Source organism: Triplophysa rosa, linkage group LG2 (genome assembly GCF_024868665.1).
Source record: "Triplophysa rosa linkage group LG2, Trosa_1v2, whole genome shotgun sequence".
Lineage (NCBI taxonomy): Eukaryota > Metazoa > Chordata > Actinopteri > Cypriniformes > Nemacheilidae > Triplophysa > Triplophysa rosa.
In genome coordinates this window covers 13161657-13179567 of record NC_079891.1, presented here as the reverse complement: position 1 = coordinate 13179567, position 17911 = coordinate 13161657, and the positions used below count along the sequence as shown (strand labels likewise).

General features: G+C 46.7%; 1 protein-coding gene across 1 annotated transcript in view; it reads left to right on the top strand.

The window, feature by feature from the left end:
- The window catches only part of edil3a (EGF-like repeats and discoidin I-like domains 3a), a 117921-nt gene that overhangs the window by 87770 nt on the left and 12240 nt on the right, over nucleotides 1-17911 (top strand). The window contains exon 6 of the mRNA XM_057328961.1: nucleotides 11935-12090. Within this exon, the coding sequence (XP_057184944.1) occupies nucleotides 11935-12090 (156 nt within the window). The remainder of the gene's footprint in view (nucleotides 1-11934; nucleotides 12091-17911) is intronic.

Genomic DNA, 17911 nt, shown 5'->3' with positions numbered 1-17911 from the left:
CACTGGCCAGTTCTTGATTATCCTCCAGTACCTGTCCTCTGAGAGTTACTTATTTGTCAGCTATGGTGACCTCTGCATTTAACCCGTCCAGTGAGTAGTGAACTCATGCACTGCAAGTCGTGAACACATATACACCAGAAGCAGTGGGCAGCTATCACTGAAGCTCAAAGGCACATCAGTCGTTACCCGTCGGCCCTGAGAATCGAACCAGCAACCTTAAGGTGCGCTCAGTGCCCCAGTCCCGTATGGCATAACATTACAACACATTACCATAATGAGTAAACCATACCCTCGTCGCAACCATACACGCCATCCCATTGGCTAAGGCTGTTCTAGCCCCACTGGCTCCGTTAATGCAAGCTCAGTGCCCCCGGTCCCGTATGGCATAACAATACAACACACAACACCATTTTATTACGTGGTCACTTGGCAGCCCATATTGCGTCCTTTCGTTTCAACCACAGCCAGTGGCTGCTTCTCTCAGCAACAGTGGCGAGTTCTTTGACTACCGTCCGTTGGGCCTGTCCTCTGATCCCCACTTTCTTAAGCAGCCTTGTAGTGGAATTGGAAACAAAGTCCCTGCTGCCCACTTCCACCGTGAACACTTTCGCTGTCCATCCCAAATCTTCAGCCTCCGCTGCCAAGTTGGCATACCGGAGATTTTTTCTTTCAAATGCTTTGTTAATGGCCTCTTCCCAAGGTACAGTCAACTCAACTATGAGGACTGTCCTACTGGAGATGCATAACAGAACCATGTCCGGCCGCAGGTTGGTAGCTGCGATTTCCAAGGGGAAAGTAAGTCTGTGGTTTAAATCAACTCGCATTTCCCAATCTCTGGCTAAACTCAGCAAACCTGAATCTGGAGCGCGGTTTCTGCCCTCCCGAATAAAGGGTTGCCTTTTTAGCAAGTTAGCCTTGCCATTTTGGGGGATGGAATTTGCTGCCACTCTCTTGGTCTCTACGGCTGCAGCGAAGCACTTTAGTACTTGATTGTGGCGCCATGTGTATCTTCCCTGTGTCAAGCTCTTCTTACAACCCGCAAGAATATGTTTAAGGTTTGCTGGAGCTGCACATAGGTGGTAGGCTGGATCCTGTCCACACCAAACATGCAGATTTGTTGGTGAGGGCAGCACATCATATGTAGCTCTTATGATAAACACTTAGCCTGTTTATTTCCATACTCCACAGCTCACTTCAAGTGATTTTGCGCCATTCAATGCCTTCCCACCTCATCCAACGGCCTTGCTGGGCTTGAGAGACCGCTCTGGCACATCTACTTGCTTCTTCTTGATGCCGAAACTCCTCCACTACCAGGTGACGCTGTTCCTTTGGTGTCGCTTTTCGCCACGTTGATGTGGTTGATGCCAAACCAAGTCCCCCTCTGCCATGGTGAACTTGTCCCACGATGTCCTTATGTCTGAGGGCTGCCTTTGCATCTCCAACCGCTGTTGTTGGGTTCCATTTCCTTCCTGTCACTACTGTTGGAGCAGCATGTCTTACACAGGGATCATGGGATTCTTCGAGCATCATCTCTAACCTTGTTTTGGTGCATTTATATTCCTCCACAAGGCTTGAAATGGGAAGAGATAGAGCTCCATTCCCGTACAGCCCTATGTTGTTAAGGCATCTTGGTAGCCCAAGCCATTTCCTCACTTGTGTACTCACCAATCTCTTCAGGTTATTGACGTGAGACACCGTGAGCTCATACATTGAATCTGGCCACATCAGGCATGGCAACAAGCCAAAATAGAAAGAATAAATGTCCATAACTTAGTCAACATGTTGTTTTTAGAACTGTGTATAGAACAGACTTGCATTAATACTGATAACTGGAATATCTGCACTATATAACTATATCCCTGTCGTGCTGATACTCGGTACAACAGATCTTTTGCTTATGTCATATTGCCTAATTATGTTCACAGAAACAGCTGTTTGGTTTGTTAACTAACAGTCTGTAAAATCATTGGATTTTATAGCTACTGTGCTCAAAGCAAAGCCATACTGTAAGAACCTCATGGGCACGAGTTCTCCAAAACCCTTCTGATGTATTGTCACTTTGTTCAGAGGCTTCCGTTAAAAGCCACTGGAGCCCCATTTGATTCCAATGAATTGAACCACAAGGAGAGGTGCTGAAATTGTCTGTACTTTGTGTTCAGTTATATCTCAAATCTACTTTGTTCATGTTCATTCCAAAGGAAATGGGAACATTATGTGGCTGAGACAACAGTACACAAAAACATCTAATATTTGACTTCTGCTGGATTGAGCACAAATTTGCTTTCGTGTGCACAGGGACTGCTGGCCACTTTAGTGGATGTTATATGTTCTTGCACACGTGCCACATGTTTTTAGCTCCACACGCACATTTACATCTAGCTCACCAGGATGCTAAAAGTGGGTCAGAGAATGTAACGGTTTGTAAATTAAATGAGCCTTCAACACACAGAATTACATTAGTCCAGCAACAGGGACCATACAATCTCAATAGTATGGCTATATGGAGCCTGTTTAATTAGATTTTCTTAAAGCTATGTGCTGTGCAAGCATTCTGGTTTAGCAGTGAATAGAGGAGCTCAGTCATTCACATCTGATCAGCTACCTTGTTGAATCTTGTTAACTAATAGTTAATTCTAAAGGAAAAATTGGGCAGAATACAATAATATCCATCCAAGAGAGTTTGGGCTAAACAAAGTAAATAATTATATCAGATAATTGTATGGAGACTATAGGGGTTATTGTGTTCTTGCAGGCATTGTATTACAACAGTTAAATTGTAATGAAGAGACAAAGAAATGTATTTGTATGAGGAGTCTGGATCCTGATATGTCAAGGAAAATAACAAAATTAACATAATTTGCATATATTATATCATGTTTTACACATCATATTTTTATAATCCACAGAATAATTCAGAGTTACACTTGCCTAAAAGACCTCAAACACACAATGTTGATGTTAAACACTTTTTTTATTTAGAATGGAATAACACACCTGTATTTATTCAGTGGCATTGAATTTTCTTTGAGAAAATGCTGATGGCATGTGACTTAACATCACATGGTTCTGCTTCACAGTCTACTTTTAGATAGGCTGACTTGACTTGTTGTTAGAGTTCATGCTATTATTTGTAATCATGAATTAACAGGTGTCTCAAGTGTCTTTCATTCCATGCAGATTACTCTTTCTGTCATCTTTCATTAAATTTACTGGAAATATATGTTCCCTTTCTGTCGGTCTCTCGACGTTGTGTCGAACCGACAGATGGGGTTCGTCCCTGAGAACCAATTGCTTCCGACTTCTTAGAAAAGGCCAATGAAAATTGGCGAATGAAATTTGCATGCCGGACTCCGCCCCCGGATATCCGGGTATAAAAGGGAGACGGCATGCCTCATTCATTCACCTTTTGTTCTTCGGAGCCTTCGCTCATGATCAACAGACTTCGTTACAAGACTGCCGGCTCTACGACGTGGTGCAGCAGACTGTCCCTTCCTGCAGCGACTTCCCCTGGGCGTCTCGGCGGTTCCAGAAGTGTTCGAGTTTTTTCTCTAAAAGAGCAAATTTGTCCAGCGTGGCATGTCCCACTGTTCTCGTGGGTGCAACACACTCATCGAGGAGGGGGACGGACACGATGTCTGCTTCCAGTACGCTGGGGCAGATGTTGTGGATACGTCCTGCCCGCACTGCGGGCGGTTGACGATTCAGACGTTGCGTCACGGGTGGCTGTGTTCCCACGGGACTCAGCCACCACCTCGTCTGCTTCCCGTTCCGTGACGGCAGGACTACGGCCCTGCCGCCCGCTACGGCGAGCAGCGAGGGTGATATGAGGATTACTGTGAGCGCTAATCCGTCAGCCACTGGCTCGCGGACCGTTCGCACCTCGCCTTGCTCGTCTGACCGTTCCCCATAAGACGGTCCGCCGTCTTATTCCTCAATCACGTATCGGACACGGTACGTGATGATGAGATGTCTGTTGCAGCATCGGAGGGTGACTTACTGGCATCAGACTCCGACGATTCCTTGAAGCTCCCTCCCTCGGGGGGTCGAGATCAGGAAGAAGCGGACGTCGAAATGTCAGCCATGCTTTCCCGGGCCGCCGGCATTGGGTTGCGGTGCACCGCACTGCCTCTCCCAACGCTCGCGGCTGGATACACGGTACATCGGGCTTGAGAGCGGCTCCAAGCCGCACTCGCCCCCAGTGCCGTGTTCCCCCGGAAGTGCATGAGGAACCTAGTACGACCTGGAACGCCCCCTTCGGCGCGTACACGTCAACTAGTTCCATCACCCTTTCTTCCCTCGATGGTGGGGCAGCTAGAGGATACGTCGATGTCCCCCAGGGGCTCGACCTAGACTCCCGTCCAAAGCACGTAGGCTTTTCGGCATCTGAGGTGTCGAGAGCTTACTCTGCTGCGGGCCAAGCTGTACCCTCTCTCCACGCTATGGCCTTCCTGCAGGCCAATGCGCGGAGAGAGCTCCACGAGGGTAAGACCGACCCAGCGCTTATGCAGGAACTCCGCGGCTTCACCGACCTCGCTCTCGGGCGACCAAGGTGATCGCGCGGGCCCTGGGTCGGGCGATGTCCACACTTGTGGTCCAGGAGAGACACCTCTGGCTGAACCTTGCACAGGTGAGTAACTCTGAGAAAGTCCGCTTTCTCGATGCACCCATCTCGCAAGGGGGGGCTGTTTGGTGATACTGTTGAGTTCGACAGTTAGGGAGCAGACAGAGGATATCAAGTATGTCCTCTCCAGCCGCGACTCGACCGCCCTCTGGCCGCCGAGATCTTATGCACCATCTGCTTCCCAGCAGCCCTGGTCCTCTTCGAGACATCGAAGAGAAGACCACCACCCCGTCAGCAGCCGCGGCGAAAGCCTAAGCGGCCCTCATGGGAAGACCCCAGGGAGATCGAGATTACCTTCCGGCCCGACCCTAGCCATTCCATTGCTGGTGGTCGATCCGGGACGGTTCCTGCCCCGTCCCAATAGCCCATTCTAAAAAGTTTTCTCCATCTCTGGGCGTTTATCACAGCCGCTCTCACCCTCTACACGACGGTGTTCGGCAACTCGACGTTGCGTCATGGCGAGACCCAATGTCGAGGATAATCAGCAGCCTCAGCGCTCTCAATCGACGGTGCGTTGTGCCACATCATCGTCTGGGTATTATCACAGCCGCTCTCACCCTCTACACGACGGTGTTCGGCAACTCAACGTTGCGGCAAGACCCAATGTCGAGGATAATCACCAGACATCATCGCCAGGGAGGTAAAACTGCAGAGCCGATCTCCTCTCCGGGGGTCTCCCCCCCACGGCGAGGGATCCGCACTGCCAGCCATCGAACCACCCCTGGGAGGTCGATGAAGCAGTGTCGGTCCCTGGGAGCCTGACAAGAGCTTCCCAAACTGTCATGGTGACTACGGGATACGGTCCGTCTCGGCTACGCGATCCAACTCCCCGGACGCCCGCCCAAGTTTCGGGGCATCTTCTTAACCTCAGCAGAGGCAGGGAGCCCCGTGCTTCAGGCCGAGGTCGCCACCCCTCTGGTGAGGAATCGATCGTGCTCGTCCCTCTAGCCGAGATGTTCAACGGGTTTTACAGCCCGTACTTCATCGTCCCCAGAAGAGCGGGGGTCGCTAGATCTGCGTACCCTGGACAGGCACCTACTCAAGCTGCCGCTCAGGATGCTCACGCGGAAGCGCATCCTGGCATCTATCAGATGTCAAGATGGATTAACGCCAATCAACCTGAAGGACGCTTACTCTCATGTCTTGATTCTCCCTCGTCATCGCCCGTTCCTACGGTTCACTTTCGAGGGTCAGGCATATTAGTACAGAGTCCTCCCCTTCGGTCTGTCCCTGTCCCCACGAGTCTTCACGAAAATCAGGGACAGAGGTGTGCGGGTACTAAACTATCTCGACGACTGGCTCATTTGACACACTCGTGAGATCTGTTATGTACACACAGGGACCTAGTGCTTCGGCACCTAGATCGATTGGGCCACAGGTCAACCGAAAAAGAGCAAGCTCTCCTCTGTGCGGGGCATCCTCTTTTTTGGTATGGAACTGAACTCTGTCTCCATTACAGCGCGACTGCGCTCAGTCAGTGTTGAACTGCTTGGGTTCAAGCAGTCAGCGGGAAAGGCTCCTGGGCACATGGCATCCTTGACGAAGGTGATACCCCTCGGGTTGATGCACATGAGATCGCTCCAACACTGGCTACAGAGTCGAGTTCCCTGGAGAGCGTGGCACACCGGCAGCAGGCGGATGGTGATTACACTTTTCTGCCGACGCACCCTAACCCCTTGGTCTTCAATGACCTTTCTACGGACGGGGGTCCCTCTCGGGCAGGTCAAGATGCTTCAGTGTCGCAGACGCCTCCCTGCAGGGTTGGGATGCCGTGTGCAACGGGCACGCAGTGTCGGGGCGATGGACGGGCCCCTGCCTGCGCAGGCATATCAAATTGCCTAGAGTTGTTGGATGTGCTACCCGCACTGAAGGGGTTACAACCTCTCGTGCAGAACAAGCACGTGCTGGTCCGGTCGGACAGCACAACTGCCGTAGCGTTTTAACCGCCAGGGTGGCGTTTGCTTAAGCAGCTAACACGACTCGCCTGACGCCTCCTCCTGTGGAGTCCGCAGGTGAGCAGATCCCTGCGAGCCACACATATCCCAGGCGACCTGAACCAGACAGCCGATGTGCTCTTTCGTCAGTTGACGCCTCGCGGAGAGTGGCGACTCCACCACCGCGCAGCCAGCTCATTGGGTACAGTCCGGGCGGGCTCAGGTAGACCCCTTCGCCTCCCTGGACACCACCCATTTCCCGCTAAGATACTCCCTGCCTCGGCACGGATGCTCTAGCGTACAGCTGGCCGTGGGACAAGCGGAAGTACGTCTTTCCCCCAGTGAGCCTCGTTGCACAGACCCTGTGCAAGGTCAGGGAGAGGAGCATCAAGTGTACTAGTTGCGCCATACTGGCCCAACCGGACTTGGTTCTCGGAGCTAATAACGAAGGACCTGCTTTCCCAGGGGAAGGGCACGTTATGGCATCACTGGCTAGACCTCTGGAACCTCCATGTCTGGCCCCAGGATGGAACGAGGCGATCCTGAGTGGCCTAACCCCTGCGGCGGTTAAGACCACTACTCAGGCTAGGGCCCTGGCCACTAGGCGACTATACGCCTATAGTGGTGCCTCTTCTCATCCTGGTGCTCTTCTCGAAGAGAAGACCTGCGGAGTTGCTTGATCAAGTGGGTGCGGTCCTCCCAGAGACTCGAGAGTAATCTCTCCCCCTTCCACACTGAACGTGTATGTAGCCGCTGTTGCCGCTCATCACGACCCAGTTGCTGGTAGTCTCTAGGACAGCACAACCTGATCATTTGGTTCCGAAGACTACCACCTCACCCACGCTCCGTACCCTCTTATGACCTTGATGCGGTGCTGGAGCCCCCTCGGAGATGCCGCTCTTTCTCACTTTCGATGAAGACGGCTCTCGGGAGGACGCTCAAGAGGGTAGCGGACCTACAAGCATTCTCCGTGTCCACAGATTGCCTAGTACTCGGGCCCGGTCATTCTCACACTATCTTGAAACCCCGGCCCGGCTACGTGCCCAAAGTTCCCACCACTCCCCCGAGACACCAGGTGGTGAACTTACAGGCGCTCCCCACCGGGGAGGAAGACCCAACCCCATCCGTGTTGTGTCCAGTACGCGCATGGCGCCTCTGCTTGGACCGCACGCAGAGCCGCAGAAGCTCTGAGCAGCTCTTTGTCTGTTTTGGAGATCAGCAGGGAGGGCTGTCTCAAACAGAGGTTGGTGCACTGGATCATGGAAGCCGTCACTAGGCGTACCTGTCCTAAGATCGCCTACGCCCACTGGGTGAGAGCTCTCTCCACACGGAGTACAGCCTCCTCGTGGGCACCGGCTCGAGGCACCTCTCTGGCAGACATCTGCAGAGCTGCGGGTTGGGCTACACCCTTCACCTTCGCGAGGTCCTACAGCCTCCGCGTAAAACCGGTATCGGGTCTTGCAGGCATCAGGCAAGACCGGCGGCCGGTTGGGTGTACGCCTATGACAGTACCCCCCCTTTCTCCTAAGGGGGTCAGAGTACTACTAGCCTCCCTTCTTCCCCCACTGGGTGAAGAACAGGCACTCCATCCATCACTAGCAAGCACCTCCTGCGGGCGCGCTGTGCAGAGCAGCCCTGCCCCTTAGGTCGGTTATTCGCAACATAGCTCTAACCGGACCTAGTTCTACCAGACGTTGCAACCCCCCAGCAGGGCGGTTCCGTCTGATGTATCCTCATGCTGGTTCCCACCTTGGTAACCCATGACCTCCCCAGGTGGACCTCCACCTCGCGGTTAACTCCTTCAGTCCGCACTTTCTTCCCATGAGTTCTCCCCCATCGGTGAGACCATGTTGGTATCTCCACTAGACTCCCCCCTGTGGTAGGAAGTGGTCTCTGTAGCGCATCCCCCGCTTGAGGAAGTAGCGCTTACCCAGTGGTCTTACGGTTCCGGGCGGCTTCTCGCTGTTAGAGAAACAAGGCCGCCGCCTGTGAGGCCAAAGGTAGGGGCCTTCCCACCTTTCAAGAAAGCTCTGGGTAGGTTACAATTTCGACTGGTAGGTTACAATTTCGCGGTAGCGCTCACGGCTGACACGCCCAGGCCAGTCACCGTCGCTTCGTTGAGATTGTGACAGGGCACAGTGTTATGGCATTTTCCATTGGAACCCCATCTGTCGGTTCGACACAACGTCGAGAGACCGACAGAAAGGGAACGTCTCGGTTACGTTTGTAACCTCGGTTCCCTGATGGAGGGAACGAGACGTTGTGTCCTCTTGCCACAACACGTGCTGTCCACTGCAGCAGTCGTGAGAGGTCTCAGGCTCCTCAGAACTAAGGTGAATGAATGAGGCACGCCATCTCCCTTTTATACCCGGATATCCGGGGGCGGAGTCCGGCATGCAAATTTCATTCGCCAATTTTCATTGGCCTTTTCTAAGAAGTCGGAAGCGATTGGTTCTCAGGGACGAACCCCATCTGTCGGTTCGACACAACGTCTCGTTCCCTCCATCAGGGAACCGAGGTTACAAACGTAACCGAGACGTTTTGTGTTGATTGACAATGTAAAAAGCTTTGTTTTCTTACCAAAGTAAAAAAAAAGCAGAAAATAAAAATGAGCCCCTTATATAAGCGCCCCTATTTTTGAGCATTTTATTGATTCCAAAAACAAGTTCAGAACAAAAATGACTCGTGTTTTATTTTTCGAATGATGCATAGTTTGTGATATCTGATTGAATAATAATGTAAAATAAAGGTTATAAAAATGCAGATACAATAAAAAAAATGCTTTTACCATGGGCCCAAGGGGCCTGTGCATGTTAAGGGGTTTAAAACGCAACTTTCTAGGATTTTATTTTTGTCAATCAATAAAATTAACACATCAAAATCACACTTTAATAAGCAATAGGATCAAAAGGGTATAAATCAGTAAAGCCTAGTTACTTTAAGATCATACAGTTTATTGATAAAAATAAACCAATATCTTTAAGATGTAATCATAGATGTCAGAATAAAAATAATAGTAAATAAAAACGATGTAGTTCTGGACCAGTGATATATTTACCAGTGTATATGTAACAAAGTTCAAAGTAGGGAAGGAAGGAGGCGGGAACCGGCGAACATTTAAACAATAAACTTTAATCAAAAATAAACAAACAAAAACACGGAAGTAAAAGGCCGGCAGCCACCTCACGGTCAACTGCCGGCCACACAAACATAAATAAAACTTAACATTTCCGGGCCCGGTCCTCTCTCCTCGGCAGTCCCGTCGCTCGTCCTCTTATGCTCCCTAGCTCCCCGTGAGGCATGCGGGACTGGTGCGCGTACAGCTGATACTCATTATCACTCACGCCACCGGCCCCGCCTTCCTGCCCCACGGCTCTCATCCCGCCTTCCTCGCTACATACCCCCATCGCCCCTCACAGGCCGGGGGGTACCACCGCGCCTGTGCCTACTCCCCCCCGGGGGGCCCCCCCTTGAGAGCTCCAGCGCCTGGGGGTACGCACCGACGAGACGAGAGAACGGAGCCGGGAGCACCCCGAGCGACAGGGATGAGAGAGGGGAGAGAGGAAACAAAAAAAAATAGTCCGGTTCCCCGACACGCCGTCGCTCGGTCCTCAGCCAGCCGAGAGGCTCTTCCTCACGGTGCTATGCTGTGGTGCTGGACGTTCGGTGGACGGCCCGATCCTCCTCCGCCTCCTGGCGGCCGGCGATGGCTTCTGGCTGAGGGCAGCCGGCACTCCCGAGCTCCCTCCATGGCTGCCATCCCACCTCGTCCCAGGAGCACGGCCGCGACTGCCGGCGATGGCTCCTGGCTGAGGGCAGCCGGCATTCCCGAGCTCCCTCCATGGCCGCCATCCCACCTCGTCCCAGGAGCACGGCCGCGGGCTCTCCGTCCCCACCGAATCCCATCGTTCCAGCACCACGATCTCGGGCAGCCGCTGGCGGACGCCCTCGTCCGCGCTGCCCGAACTCCTCAGCACCGCGAGGCCGCTCGGCGGCGAGGGCTCTTCGACAGCATGTCCCTCCTTCCTCCCGGGTTTCGGCACCAATGTAACAAAGTTCAATGTAGGGAAGGAAGGAGGCGCGAACCGGCGAACATTAACAAACTTTAATTAAAAAATAAACAAACAAAATCACGGAAGTAAAAGGCCGGCAGCCACCTCACGGTCGACTGCCGGCCACACAAACATAAATAAAACTTAACATTTCCGGGCCCGGTCCTCTCTCCTCGGCAGTCCCGTCGCTTGTCCTCTTATGCTCCCTAGCTCCCCGTGAGGCATGCGGGACCGGTGCGCGTACAGCTGATACTCATTATCACTCACGCCACCGGCCCCGCCTTCCTGCCCCACGGCTCTCGTCCCGCCTTCCTCGCTACAGTATATATTTGCAAAGTGGTCTATATGTGACTAGTTGGGAGTGAGAATAGGTTGCCAATGACCTCAACATAATAGAATTTTTTTGTTGTTGTTTTTTTATACCATTTAAAATGAATTTATGAATCTGTATTTATAAGACAATGTCTGCAGTCTTACACTATTCTTTTAAAAATTGACACACTGTAATTTAAAATAATTTTAAGTCAAGTTTTCAATCCCTCTTAAAGAAAAAGCAAAACATGTCTCCAGTGACCTTGATGCATGAAACAGTAAACACAACAGTAAGGCAAAGAATAATAAAACAGTTTATATACAGAGAATGCAATTTAGACAGACAATATAAGTTGTATATACATTCAATAGGCATGAAAAAACGCTTTGTAATGCATTATTGCACTGTTGATAGAAACATTAAATCTATTGAGATCAAAACTCACAGTTTATTCACAGTATTTGCAGCTCAAACAGACTTCCCAAGGTTTCTTCCATCTTCATCACACCATTGTACTGTTGGTTGTGCCATTGTCATGTTTGGCTTTCTTGCTGGGAGGTGTAAGGCAGCATTTGCGTTTTGCAAATTGAATTGAAAATCAAAATAAATTTGTCACTGCGGTTGAGTGGCCTAATGTTTTCTGAGCTCGTGCCAGCTTGTTCAAGAATTTAGACTAAGTTTGTCACCGTAACTTAATTATATTGACTAAGTAAACATCTCAAAGTCATATTCCCAGGGCTGTAATTTGGAGATGTACTGTTGTAACAGTTTTTTTTATTCAATTCTGCAGCATCTTAAATCTGAGGAAATGAAAGTGTATAAAATATTAACAAAAATCTAATTTATATCACATACTGCTGTGGCATGCCTACTTTGCTGTGAATAATTGATGATACCCACCAATTAAATTTACATTTTCTCTAAATATTATTGTTGAAGTTAAGGGTGAGAGATTTGGCCTGTATGGGGGAGTATTCATCAACAATCACCTTGATTTTTCTGTGTTCTTTTCAGGTTGACATGCTTCGGCCAACTAAAATCACAGGTGTCATTACCCAGGGGGCTAAAGACTTTGGACATGTTCAGTTTGTTGGATCCTATAAGGTGGCTTACAGCAATGACGGCGAGAGATGGTTAATATATCAGGATGAGAAACAGAAGAAGGACAAGGTACTGTAGTATTCTAAATCTACTACTGTCAAATGTCAAAAACTCATTTTGTTGAAAGACTAAAAGAACTTTTAAAAGCTTTTTTAACTCAAGGTTGATTTGAATCACATCCTGTTTTTGCCACATTGTGTTTTACTTGGCCTTCCATGGGCATGTTTACACCCCAAAGTGAATTAAAACAATGCCACCTTTTCTGGTAAAGGGTTATATATTCCCTGTCAGGACTGTCCCAGGATACCCAAATGACTTTCACTCTCTCTGTCTTTGTCTCTGTCCCTCTCTTGCTCTTTCTTTCTCACCTCTCTCTCTCTCTCTGGCCTGCCTGTACCCAGATAACAGTCCAATCTAACAGGCCTACAGTAAGCGAAGGGTGTGCCAAAAATGTTTGTTTACAACCCTGCATTGGCTTACAATCTTCCAATACATTGGCCTGCTTGTCTTTTGAGACCCTGTTAAATCCCCTACTATTCTTAACTCAGCAGTGAAGCTGTCAGTATTAATGTTATGAGCATACAGAGTTCATCTTTATATTCTGAATACACTGAACATTCTTGTTTTAGAAAAGTGACAGGAGATTTTAAACATCTATTCCAGTTTCTGATATCAATATTTCAGATGTTTGTATATAGTCTTGTTACCAACTCAAGTATTGGCTAATTTTCAGGTTTGAGATAATCTTTGGGTTGAGTGCTGCCAAAAGAGGGGTACATGTGCCATGGTAAGGGCAAAGAGCTGGTGAGTATTGGCTGGCACAGAATCAGCTCCTTGGCAAGCCAAGCACAGCATGGATTTTCAGATAAAATTGTGAAATGTCAGAGATGACCCCCCAGATAGTGGTAAGATTATCATAACCTGATCCTGCATCCTAGTGTGCCTGAAAATATCTCACTTGGCAATGAGTATTTTGATGAATGGAATGAGCTAAGAGACTGTCTCGCCCCCAAAAAAAGGGAAAACGGAAAAGAAAAATATCTGGAGCTGACTTGAATATCGCATTAATTTTGTGATTGGCAGTAATGTGGTGTGGGGGCAGGGTGGACGCTGAGAGAGTCGCGCCATCTCCGTTTACTGCAATGGAACAGTTTTTTCACAGCAACAGCGGTTCACGGATCCTCTCTGAGCCGTAGAAAAACAGAGTTACGACACACTTATGATCTCGCCGCCGTGTGGTCACGCGGTTCATGGAGCTCTCATTAGTTCCAAACTGTCAGTCTGTTTGAATGGGTTTAAGCGGGTGAGACAGTGGGAGCAGCTTTATTTGCAACAAATTTCACTAAATACCAACACAATATATGCACTGATTACTATGATGATTAAATTTATAAACACTTTTTTTCTGATGAGTGTTAGAGAGACAATATTAATAAGTTTTGTGTGTTTAATTTGACTAGGAAGACTGCATAATGTGCAATACATCAGTCAGCAAGAGATTTTATTATATAATTTCTACAGGGAGATGGTAGATAACATTTTATTTAATGAGCAGTCTTTATAGAAAATCATTCAACCACACATACAGACACACAGAAAAGCCATTTTTATTTAGGAAAACAATATTTTGTTTCAAAAACATCCTTATAATAAAACACCAGTTTTACAGAGATGTATTTTATCAACTTACCTGCGAATGTGTTTGGGAAACAGAGAAATGAATGGGCTTCAATGCAATGTTAGGAACAATAGAGCCCTTCAATAGAGTTACTTCAGCATTCCATTCTTCCAACGGCCGTCTATGCGGGTGTCGCAACTCTGTTTTTCAATGGCTCAGCTGCTCTCTCGACGGCACTGGATGGAGGCAGGGTGGGCAAAGCTTTTGATAGGATGGGCAAAGCCCCCCCGTGGAGCCTCCATAGGGATCTATTGTTTAGATTCATAAGAATTGTTACCTCACACATTTGTGTTCCTTAACTGTGTTTGCTGTAAAAAGACCTTAATATCAAAAGCAACAGTGCTGACTTTTATGTTGTTTAAACTGTTGGTTTTAAACAATTTGTTATCTCTTGACCACAGTATATAGACTGTTTCAGCAGCAACAACACAAACAAATGCTATGTGGCCCAAAGTTAACTGCAAAGAATCAATAACTGTTGAGTAGTTTTAATTTAATTTAATTTAATTTAATAGAATTAACACACAATAAAATATTTATATACATTTTTATTATATAAATTAAATATAAAATCAATTGTTATACTACTAGCCACTAGCCAGAACGATAAGCAAACACACTTTGGGCCAGGCACGCACATTCGATGAAACTGTTTATAGGATACATCTAAACTGCAGGGCAGGAGGGGACAACTACTAGCTGTCAAAAATTGTGAAAGTCGAGATACACATTACCATCTTTGTAATTTCTACCTCACCTGGAAAAGAGAAACACACTTGACATACTGTCAGTATCCAAACTTGAAAGTGCATAGCTGCATTAACTACTGTTATTTGGTTATTTCTGTACAAACTTGATACATCCAGCTGTTCCAGAATTATTGCATATTTTTTTGCCAATTAATGTAATTTCCCATTTTTTCCAAAAGCCTACTTTTTATTGATTTGCATGCATGCAAAGACATGCCGGTACTATGTTGTTCGTTGTCAAACCATTGGTAGCACCCATATGGGCTACCTTGTGAACACACAAAATTATTGTCAGGAATACTTTACCACATGACTTCTGACTGTCTTAAAAAAGAATGTGTGCATTATGTATTGTTTGCTGTTCACAGTCTAGTCCCATCATAGAGACAAGTACCTATTACATGACACTCATTTCAGTGATAGCAGTCTGGTTATAGGGACATTTTCTGTACCCCATTCCATAACAACAACATGTTTACAGCACCTTTAATATAAATACATTTGTCAGTAGATTTTTTTCTAGTTGCAGAAAGCGGTTGTCACTCCCACCAATAGCCAAACTGTGAGTTTATAAGTGTTCAGAATACACAAAACCAAGTTTAGCTTTATGTTGTTGATTGTTACATGCAGTGTGTTTCTCAGGCACCTTGTTAAAATAGAAATTCTTACTCTGGCTTTGACCAAAGTCCAGATTCTCCACACTTCAGCTGAAACAGTTTTAGCCCCAAGAGACTTCTCTCAATTTAAAAACCAAGTCAAGTTAACAGAACACATTACGCTTACTTATCCCATAATTTCTGCACAAACAACTCTAAAAACAAAACATACACTGTTATCTGCTTTCTGCCAGAAATCATCAGCTCTACTGTAGCTGTTGTCAATGAAGACACTGGCATGAGAGCAGCCATGCACATCTATTATTGATTAGCCTCAGGTCAGTGTCAAAGGGTTAATTAGCCTGTGAATAGAACTAGTCCCTTCATGGGCGAGGGGTCAATAGCACATTAGATGGCAGTAAATAAGACCATGTCCCAAGATGAACTACCGGTGGATCTCCTACCCTGTGTCAAGCATGATTTTACAATCCTTTAGGTGACCATGCAAGAGGTAGCTATATGATGCTTTGTGGTCCATGCTAGTTTTCATTCACATTCCCTTAGGTGACCACTCGCTCAAGGGTCCTTGCTACAGTAGTTTCCATTGTGTTGTATTATACTCCTGTTTATGGCAATATACTCCTGTCTGTGGTAACTGATACTTGATGAGCTGAAATTGATACAGTAGAAGAGAAGATTGATGTTAGATTTTGAATGAAGGTTACAAAGACATGTGATTGACATCCTATCATAGGATAGCCAGTCAAGCCAGAACAACACAACACGTGACCAAGACTGTAAATCAGGTATCTGCCGTGTCCTGCCCTTTGCATCAGTTTCAAATGATGATTTACCAGCAGGAAAGGCATAAACTCCCTTGCTTTTTTGGTAGTAGGTGCCCTTTATGTTCTCATTGCAGAAATCAATACTGTGGAAACATTGCCCAATGGGTCAGATAGGAGGCACAGACCAGAACAGATTGGAGGGGAAAAGTGTAACTCTATTTCCATCAACTGAGCAGGAGGTTTAAGTGAGGTTTAGTCACCCAGAAAGGGCACCCACTTTATCGGTGGAAATGTATTTTTTGTATAAATGTATTTATTTAGAGGTGCTCCTCTAAATGTCTGTATTAATACATGTGACGACTCAATACAGATATCATTGGACCATGTACTAAGTTTTTTCAATTTATTTTGTTTCAACATGATTGCTAATATCTAGTAGGCTGTGCTTTTGCGAACCACTTCTACTTTCAAATTGACCTCATAATCATAGAATGGACTCCAACAAATTGTTCTACTTTCGTACATGTTATTTTTAAGATGAAGTAAATTAAATTCAGAGTATTTTAAGAAGGCCATTTGAGCTACCACCAGCACTATTCATCTGAGCAAAGCATTAGTTACACAAAGACTTATATCATGTTTCGGACCCTGTTTTAGCCTTTTAACTTGGTCTTGATTTTATGGCTCTATGGGGACAATACATGTTTAGATCCTGTCGTTTCAAGCACTGAAACCTTATTCTGCTCCTCATACCCACAGCTGCTTTTAACTCAAAAATCCAGTATCCAGAGTCTTTGAATTTGGACCTGGTCTAATGGCAGCCTCAGAGGCCTATTTTTCTGGTTGTTCTGAAGATGGTGGGACTTGAAAATGAAATTGAATACATTGCAAACCACCATTTACTGTCTTTAGGTGAAATGAGCTCTGAAACCACAGCTGCATTAGCTTGGATTGCCCTCTACGCCCTGGATATTGACTTGCAGTCAAAGGGATTACATTTTCAACAGGTTATTTTATTCCATGACTGAAAATCCTGTTGGTGGTTCTGAGAAAACGTGCCCCTCTTTAGCAATATGTTAGATCAGGGCTCGGCACCCTTGAGCACGTAAAGGGTAACAAGTGCAGTGGTACTCATGCACACACTGGTGATATCTCTTGGTCAGCTTTTTTGTTGTGTTAAATGTTTTAAAACAAAGATTTCTGTAAAATGACATGTCTATCTTATGCACAAGCATAAAATAATGAGTCATGTACAGTCCTCGACATTAAGTCAAAACAAATGACACAGTAAAGACGCTGTCTGAATTAGGATCACATTATAACACACTGTAAAAAAATTACAATGTTTGTGTCACAACTCTGTCCTTCCTATCATGAGGTTTCTGGTCTGTGGACAGAGCTGTGACGGTGCCATGTCTTTTGTGCTTGTTTTGTTATGTGTGGAAGACACGTGGCCATTGTTGTCACTTTCACCGCGTGTCATCCTGTCTTGTCTCTCAGCCCCGCCTCCTGTCTCCCGTAATTTTACCTTGAGTGTTAATCCCTGTCACCTGCCTGTCACCTCCCATATGTAATTATCCTTCGTTACTTGTACAGCTATACTGTTAATTACTACTGATCACTGTAACAAAATATTGTAAAATGTAAAACAATTATTTCCACAATTCATAGCAAAATACAATAATAAAACTACACTTTAATGTAAATATTTATTGCAAATAAAACCATTAAAGTAAACACTTTGTTTTTAAAACCTGTCCTGATATTTACTGTATTAAAGGGCTCATCGTATGAGCACTTTCAATAAGTTGGTATGATTTATTAGGGTCTTCATGAAATCTCTGTAACATATTTTGCTTAAAAACACTCAATGGCTGTGTAAACAAAACTCTTTTTGCCTTGTGAAAAACAGCTATGCTCACAGCAACCCGTTTTGGTGTATGTCCCTTTACATTTACATTTACATTTAGTCATTTAGCAGATGCTTTTATCCAAAGCGACTTACAGAGAGTTCAGGGAGCAATACGCGATATGTCATACAGGAGCAATAATACAATAGGTGCTTATACAAAGTTACTGGTT